This window comes from Colletotrichum jinshuiense, chromosome 3 (assembly GCF_051148585.1).
Source record: "Colletotrichum jinshuiense chromosome 3, complete sequence".
NCBI classification, from domain to species: Eukaryota; Fungi; Ascomycota; class Sordariomycetes; order Glomerellales; family Glomerellaceae; genus Colletotrichum; species Colletotrichum jinshuiense.
Genome location: NC_139310.1, coordinates 4,916,887 through 4,924,946, shown reverse-complemented (window position 1 = coordinate 4,924,946; position 8,060 = coordinate 4,916,887). Strand labels below are relative to the sequence as shown.

The following is an 8,060-nucleotide window of genomic DNA, read 5'->3' as shown; positions in this document are numbered from 1 at the left end:
TTGGTCTGTCTGTTGTTTTTGTGTGCTGAAAATCTCAAAGTCGGTTTCGGATAGTGAGATGGCGTTTGTTTTATCCCCAGTAAAGGACGAACCAGGCCACGGTCAGGGATGACTTGGGTGGTTCAGAACCGATTCCAGGCTTCTGGTTTGCGAATTTGTCGAATCGTAGCGGAGAAATTGCTGGATTGCTAGAGTCGTCCGGTAGAGACGAGAGCGAGAAGAAGGCGTACTGTTATTGAGAGTCACGGTCGAGGTACAATGTCATTATGCGGCGGGCGAGCAAACAAGTGACAAAGAATGACTGATGACAGCAAGTCTGTCCCGAAGCAACGAAGCCTTTGTAAGTACCGACACAGTGTTCAGTATGACGTGGGGTGAGTTGACGCAGTCACGGCAGCCGAGGTAGCAAAGGAATGCGTCCAGCCTCGGAGTGAGTTAGGTCGTCGTGGATAAGGTGCAGGTCCTGGATACGACGGTGCAGATCTTTTCCCCCACGGACTCAGGTAGGAGCGAGGGCCGTTGGTGTACTGGCGATCCTAACAAAGCTAGGTCGATCTGAATCTGGCCGAACAGGAGCCGGCTGGACGGGAGTCCAAGAAGTGAAGCCTTGGGCGGGTGGTGTGATGTGCTCGGGATGACTGTGAAATTGACGTATTGGGAAAGAGAGACGAAGCAACGTCAATATATTGTGCGTCTCTTAGCCTGGTCCTTCGCAAGGTCTGGTGCCGCGTCCCTTTCGGAATCAAAGAGCCGGTGTGACTCGGGATGAGTGTGGGGAAGGAGCGATAGAACGGTCCAGATGAGAGGAGAAAAGCTGAGCTTGCCCCGGTTTGCTAGATGACGGAGAAGTGGAATAAGACAACGAACGTTGAACGTGTCTTGGTTGCTGTTGTTGTTGCTGTCTTGGATATAAAAAAACGAGTGTGCACCGCCGCTGACGGAGTTGGCGAAGGAAAGAACGAGTCTGGACTTGTTCGGTGTTGTTTTGCAAAAAATCGGGGTGCTTGTTCGGCAAAGTGGATTCAGCTAGTGAATCTCACGTGGTGAATGAAGGTGAAAGTGAAGGGGTGAAAAATAGAACAAAAGAGTGAAGCAAGGTAGTGTAAGTTCCTGGGTGAGGTTGGGGTTGGTGTTGGGGTCGTTGTTTCCGTGTGACCTGGGAGTGAATCAAAAGCCTTCCCGGTGTTTCTCTTTTTCTTTGTTCCTCAAAACAACAAAAATGGGGTCCCAGAAAGATACGTCGTCGAATGTCCAGCCTCTTTTGTCGAAGAAGAAAAAATCGAATTCCAAAAATTCCAGCAAACGTCTCACCGAAAGGAGACCGAATAGAGTCAGCGTGACAACAGGAAGGGAGAAGCAGAGAGTGGTTGGGGTCACCGGGCGTGGAGAGGGCGATTAAGATACTTTTAAGAGACTGGCTGGGACGGGCCATGATGGCCATCTGCGAGCCACGAGAAGGCCGGGGGGCCCACGGTAGCGCCGCCGAGAGGCTCCTCTCGCTCCTCTTTGGGGGCCTGGACTGGGTGGTGCTAGCTGGGAAGGGGAACATGGTGCATTCCCCCTGAAGGGTGGCGTGCAAGGGCAAGCGGGAATGACTGGATCGACAGGACGATGGGTCGTCGTCAATCCGCAGGTACTTGCCGCTCCAGCACTTTCCGCTGGCCTCGGCAAGTATCCGTGCTACCAAGACCGGGCAGCTCACCAGGATGCAGATACGGCTACGGATACTTGCGCCCAATGGCTGGCCGCGTCCTTGCTGGACGATAGGGTAAAGCAAGGCCGGACAAGGCGTGGCATGTCGAGGTATGGCATGGCCTGGTACCTGCGTTGCCCGCACATCCGCTGAGCACTAGCCATGTACCCCTTTTTCGCGCGGCTAGTGTACATACATACGAATGCCCTCGCCCCTCCCTCCCACCTGGTCCGTACTACGTACAGACGCAGATGCGCGAGGCTCAATTCTCGAGGGCCTACGTACGAAAGAGGAGCGCGTCATCAGGGATGTCATGATCGCATCTGCCCATCCACCTGTCAGTCTAACCCTATCCTGATCCTTTGAGTGCTGGAATGGACTCACTGCGCCTTGCTCATCGACCCACGCGCCGGCGCTGCTCATGCCAGTGCCAACAGATGGCCCCAGCGGAGATGGAGATGGGGCACGACAAGCAGGTAAGCAACGCAGGAACAGGAACAATCCGGCAGGGAACCAAGGTGTGAGGGGGGGTTCTGAGGGTCAGCACTGGCCAAAGGCGATGGGCCTTTGCACTTTGCACAAGACTTGGGCGAGAAAAGGAGGGTGAGGGGCCCTAGGTCAACCGAGGACACTGACAAGGGATACGTACACAGGCACTTTATTCTGTACACTATGGACGGGCACTGAGGGAGCCAATCCTTGCTTGTCAATCATTGAGATCCAATGCCACCATTCGCTGGGGCTGAAGGGATGCCCCCTGGCTGCTTTGGTTGCTGATTACCATGATTTTCATTCGCTTCCGTCGCCTCTCTGGACCCTAATTGTGTTTTGGGGGGATCTCTCGTCGTGCACTACTACGGTAGAACCTTATCTCACAACGTCTGGAATGATAGGGACTAGAGTGGCTTCGTTTGCCTTTGCCTCTAACGTCGCAGATGGTCTCACCCGGTACGCCATCATTGACCCCGAGTCTTCAGCGCGGGTGCCATCGTGACCCAAGCCCTTTGCAACTGAAGACACAAACGGAATCTCGGCTTGCAAAATCTACCCTGCAGAGCCACTTGGCAACTGGGCAACTGGGCAACTCGCTGCAAATGACTGGCTGTGGGGTTTTGTTGCGGCTTCAGCTCGCCGATTTCACCTGGCTGGCCGCGTTCCCTGGCTAAACGTGTAGCCTGAATGGCCCAGTGTTTCCCGGCTTTCGCCATGTTCTTAGCCCCTGGCCGGCTTGACTGGCCCAAACGAGCTCACTCTTTCTGACTCTTTCGTTCTTGGTGTGACAACGTGCTTACTGGGAGAAGGCCTGGCAGCCGCCGGGGGTGTACTCATCCAGGGGGCGAACGGGCATACGCTAGGAAATGACAGGGGAGAAGACCGGACGAACAAGGACTGGGGGATAAGCCAACTCCTCACTCTCGGCCTATCGCCTAGTGCCCAGCGGCCAGTTACCCACGGTGCCAAGCAACGTAAGCCAATCCTTCTGTTGATTTGCTGTTCTTGACCCTGGGGCCTGAACCTGACCTGAACCCGGCATGGCTCTTGCTGCTGCTTGCACATGGCATGAAGCTGCACAGCCTGTCAACTTCCACCACCTACCTATCCGTATGTACACTAACATCCACCCGAGATGACCGAGTAAGACATTTTCTTCGGGTCGCCTCTGGGGCCTCTCATCCACCGTCCGATGGGGCCCTGTTCTGCCCAGCCGCCATGGAGCACGTTCAGATGAACCACAAGAAATGCCAACCACCGGAGCTGCAGAGCCAGTCAGAGTCCCTTGTTTGCCGTCATTGGACTCATTGTTCGAAGCCCAATCGGTCGGCCGTTGGAATCGGCCAGTCCAGCCGGCCCATGGCCCCGAAGCGAGAGACACTACAGACCATTGCCTCCCTCGTCTAGATTCTCGTTTCCTTCCACCGTTCATCCATCTCTTTGGGCCCTGTCTGACGCCAGACTGGATTTGGTTGGCTTAGCGAGCAGAGACAAAAAGCCGTTCGACTGGCTGGGCGCCCCTATTAAACGTCTGTATCCGTGCCAGAGCATCCGAATTCCGAAGTAGTGTGGGAACGGTAACACAGACGTTATGCATCGACGGGGCCATAAGATGCGCGGCTATGTCGTATCTGTCCATCTTTTCGTTACCCTTCCACGAAGGGCTAGAAGACACGGCACCTAACGCCCGGGTCGGCGAACGGATGGATACTCAGGGAGGGGAATGCCAAAAGAACTCGAGAGCAAAACCCCACTATCACTCTTGTCGGTCAAACTCTGGAACATGTGAATCAGCCCCTCACTTTATTCATCAACATCTCGTCTCAGTCATAACACTTGCAATCTTTCTCGGCCAACTTTGCCGTGGCATTTGTTTGACGACATCTGACGACACCGCATCGGTGTCTGCCCGCTCTCACCCCATCTGCCTATTTCTCATCTTTCACTTGCCCTATCTGGATATCGCATCAGTCTTTCCTGCTGCCAGCGGTTCATGATTGAACCACGCTCATATCTCCAATTCCATGGTAACTGCCCCAACCGATCGTTTAGCTGCCGTTATCTGCCGCCCCTTTGGCGAAAATTAGCTCGCACGGTTGTTAATGGACCCCGACGTCAGTCCTGGAACGCCTACAGTTTGTGGAGTCTGTGTGTTCTGTCAAATGTCAACGGCCTGTCTGGCCTAAATACAGTCGACTCTATCGGTGTAGTTCTCCCCTGTCCTCTCCTCTCCCCAAACAGACAGAAAGCCAAGTGCGGTTAGAGAGATACGCAAGATCTCTGCCAGAGGCGGAGCGGCGAGCCGACGAGGGAATCCCTCCCACAGCCTTGTCTCCTTTAAAACCACCAGCGAATTTTCTTCAATTGCAGTTTTGGGTCAGGCAATTCTCGCCCAGCCGCAAACAAATTGCGGGATGTGACGGCGCAGCCGTGCACGCCGGGACAGGGCCTGCTCTACCCATCGGCAAGCCCCTGTCAAGCGTCGTTGCAAACAAATTAACAAACCCGCCCATCCCAGCATCTTGCCTCGGAGCCAGATTCCGAAAAGAGACTTCTGCCCACCGACGTTCGTCTTGGCTCTCTCGCAACCGCCTGGCCGGGTCGTCCAGAGGGCCGCAGCACCTGCGCTGAGGGGCCGAGGGACTCGAGCCGCCCGCTTAAACGGTGCCAGTGCCTGCTTGAGGGTGGGATGTCCCCATGAAGTCATTTGCTTGTTCGGCGACCTGTCGTTTCAATGATATTGCAGGCCCCGTCCGCTTCAGGTGGGTGTAGACGTGCATTAGCATCGCCAAACATGTGCAGATGAAGCCGAGAGATTCGGACGGCTCGTGAGATTCATTCCAATCTCTTCATCACCACCTTACTCCAGAGCCTTCGCTTTTGAATCTAGCCCATTCACGCTGCTGTCCGTTTCTTGTCGCCCTCTTGGTGCCATGCCACGCCCATTCTTGGTTCCCTTGGGAGTCCTTGGGCGCTTCATGGTTCTCACCGAGATAGCCGTCCTTCCCGTCCGCCCAATCCACGCAGACGTGGCTTCGGATATCCCCATCTGAAATCTCCGCCTATCTGTTGAAGTCGATCCTTGAAACAGGATGAGAATGATGAAATGCCTGGGATGAGGGTCATTGTTGCGGGAGCGCGGGGGTCACTTACGTGGATTGCGGGCGAACAGGGTCTGAGAAATAGTGCTCGATAACAGAGGCTTCCAGAACGCGTTCAGAAGCTGTCCGGCGGCAACTGGCAGACAGCTGATGGAATTACGTCGGATGTGAACTCCAAAATGATGACTAAGCTAAGGTGCTGTCGTAAATGGGATGAGATGACATAATGCAGTCTTGGATGACTAACGCCCTCACCACTGAGCATCTGTCACGTGCACCTCCGGCCCATCGGAGCTTGCAGCTTGACGTCCGCTGCCACGGTCCGGAAAATTCCATATCATCACGGCCAAACATTCAATTCACCTCTCAAGCCATTGAGGCCGCAATCATGGGTGCCAGCGAGTCCAAGCCGTCCTCCAACACGCCCCCACATCTGTGGAAGGCGTAAGTATTGTCCACACTGCCCGTCCGCCGCATCGTCGTCTGACCAAGATCGCCCAGCAGCTCGCCCAGCAGCATCTCCCACGACCTCGCCGAGTCCCTGCAGACCAGCCATGAGGTAATTCCCACCACCCCATTCTACGGCTACCCTGCCGCATCTTTTGATTTTACCCGATCGCGCTTCTGCCCTCCGGCTCGGCTCGTTCCCCCCTTTGCGCTCTTTTCCGCAGAAAACAGAAGGCTAACTACTTTATCCGCCCCAACAGACCGACGCATCGCGCTCGCAGCTCACCGAGCTCCAGATCCAGGCCCGCGTCGCCGCGGAGCTGAAGCGCCTGCAAGCCAAGGAGTCCGAGGCCCTGAAGTTGGCCCACGAGAAGATCGCCGCCGAGGAGAAGCCCGCGCCCGAGAACCAGCGCAGCCACGACGCCGTCGCGAAGGAGGTCGAGGCCCTCCGCGCCAAGCTGGCCGACCGCAAGAAGGTGCGCGACCTGCCCGAGAGCGTCGAGACGGCGCGCGGCAACGTCGTGCGCTGCCTGCGCGAGAACGACCGCCGGCCGCTCGACTGCTGGAAGGAGGTTGAGGCGTTCAAGGAGGAGGTTAAGCGGTTAGAGAAGGGCTGGGTCGAGAAGGTTGTCTCGTAATAGAGGGGCTTGGTGTCCCCTATTCTTTTTGCGTATTTGTGAGCCATGAGGGGTTAAACGACGCTGGTTGAGGGGGGAAGACAACGGCAGTAGAGTGATGAGAGATGCGGAAGTGTATAACATGCTACTGGCGGCAAAGATAAAAGTGTATAGATGGTGAATGGATTGGTCACATCACAACCCATGGTGTTCACATTCCCGGCAGATCCGTCAGGTCTTCTGATGGAGGCTCCTGGTCCTGAGGCTGAGTCTGAGTATTCTGTCTAGCAGCCAACATCTCCTCCCTCCGCCGCAGGCCCTCGGCCTTCTTGCGCTCCCTCCTGGCGGCAGCGTCCTCCCACTCTGCGCCTCCCTCTCCGAGTTTGGCCGGGGGCCCTGCAATGGCCTCTTGCAAGGCGGTCCGGAATCTTGCGATCCTCGCCGCGTTCTCCACGAAGCGCTCGTTGGCGATCTGCATCAGGTCTCGCAGGTAGGCTGCCGAGACGGTACAGTGACGCGATTCGCCCTGTTCGTCGTCGACGTAGCCAATTAGGGACTCGAGGGAGAGGCCCATTGTCCTGACTCCGACGACGGGCGTTGCCGGAGACGACGCTTCGCCTTTGTGTGATGTGTTGGCAATGGGCGGTAGCAGGTTCAGGGCACCGCTCTCCCGGAAGCCGGCTGCGAACGCGCACTTGAGCAGGAGCTGGGCGTGAGCCAGGGAGGCAGTGAGAACGTGGAGGATCTGTGGGGGTGCAATCAGTCATGTGCGCAGTGCGTATGCAGGGAGTGGCATGGACAGCAAGTTCGAGGGTAGCATTGCACCGGCATAAGTGAGTGAGTTGACTTGACGGGGTGTATGAGGGTGAGTGGGTGAGTGAGTGAGTGAGCGAGTAACCATGGAGAAATATCCTGCATACCATGGGTTCAAACTTGAAATGAACGAGCCGCCTCCTCCGCCCAGGCTGAAGGCTACCCGATTCTCCGGGGACGTTGCTGGCACCCCCCTTCTCATCCACGAGACCAAGGAGACGCAGCAACTCGTCATCACCACCGTACGATTCGGGGACGGGATCATGCGATACGAACAACCACGTACCTCCGCCTCCCTTTCCTCCGGGCCCTGCTATCGTCATGAGGGCACCGCTGTCATCATTGACGGGCTGGGTCTCTTCGCCGGCGGCTGCTGCAACCGCCGCTCTGCGACCCTCGAGAAAGACGCTAACCCTGCCCGCACAACTGCTCGTCGTGACAAACCCGTCGAGCGTGTTTAGCTCGTCAATCAACTCGCGGATTCCGACGTCCACGGACCCCTTCGGCGAGGCGTCGGTGTACTCTGCATCAGGCACGCTGAGTTGCTCTAGGATCTTGTGCTTGCGGGTTGTGAAGGAGGACGGCGGGGAGGGCAGCTGCTGTTGCTGCGGCGCCATATTTTCCGCGGGGTTGTGGGTGGTGGGGGGAGGGGTGTGTGTGGTTGGTGAGAGGCCGCAAGACCGAATACTGCGTCTCGCCCGATTCGGGGCGCTGCGGGAGACTCTGGGGTGCGTCGGGCGTTGGGCTGCCGTGCTTCTTGATGCGTGTAAGTGACGTTCGACTTCCGCAGCGAAAAAAAAGTGTGTGTGGTTGTGGTTATGCAAAAGTACTCTCACAGTGTCGCTTCTCGAGTTGCACACGGTGCTCTTTCGGGATGCGAGCCGACAACCATGCCTG

At 56.6% G+C, this 8,060-nt stretch overlaps 2 protein-coding genes across 2 annotated transcripts; one reads left to right on the top strand and one right to left on the bottom strand.

Moving 5' to 3' along the window:
- Nucleotides 1-5,674: 5,674 nt before the first annotated feature.
- Nucleotides 5,675-6,371, top strand: EsH8_III_001291 (Mic19 family protein; the record flags this gene model as incomplete). The annotated part of the gene is made up of 3 exons (XM_083263016.1): nt 5,675-5,730; nt 5,788-5,845; nt 5,994-6,371. The coding sequence occupies 3 exons, from the start codon at nt 5,675-5,677 to the stop codon at nt 6,369-6,371; spliced, it is 492 nt and encodes a 163-aa protein (XP_083123503.1).
- Nucleotides 6,372-6,561: 190 nt separating this feature from the next.
- On the bottom strand, nt 6,562-7,780 carry EsH8_III_001290 (tRNA methyltransferase TYW3; the record flags this gene model as incomplete). Its single annotated transcript, XM_083263015.1, has 2 exons — nt 6,562-7,095; nt 7,271-7,780. 2 exons carry the CDS (start codon nt 7,778-7,780, stop codon nt 6,562-6,564), a joined length of 1,044 nt encoding a protein of 347 aa, XP_083123502.1.
- Between the last annotated feature and the right edge of the window lie 280 nt (nt 7,781-8,060).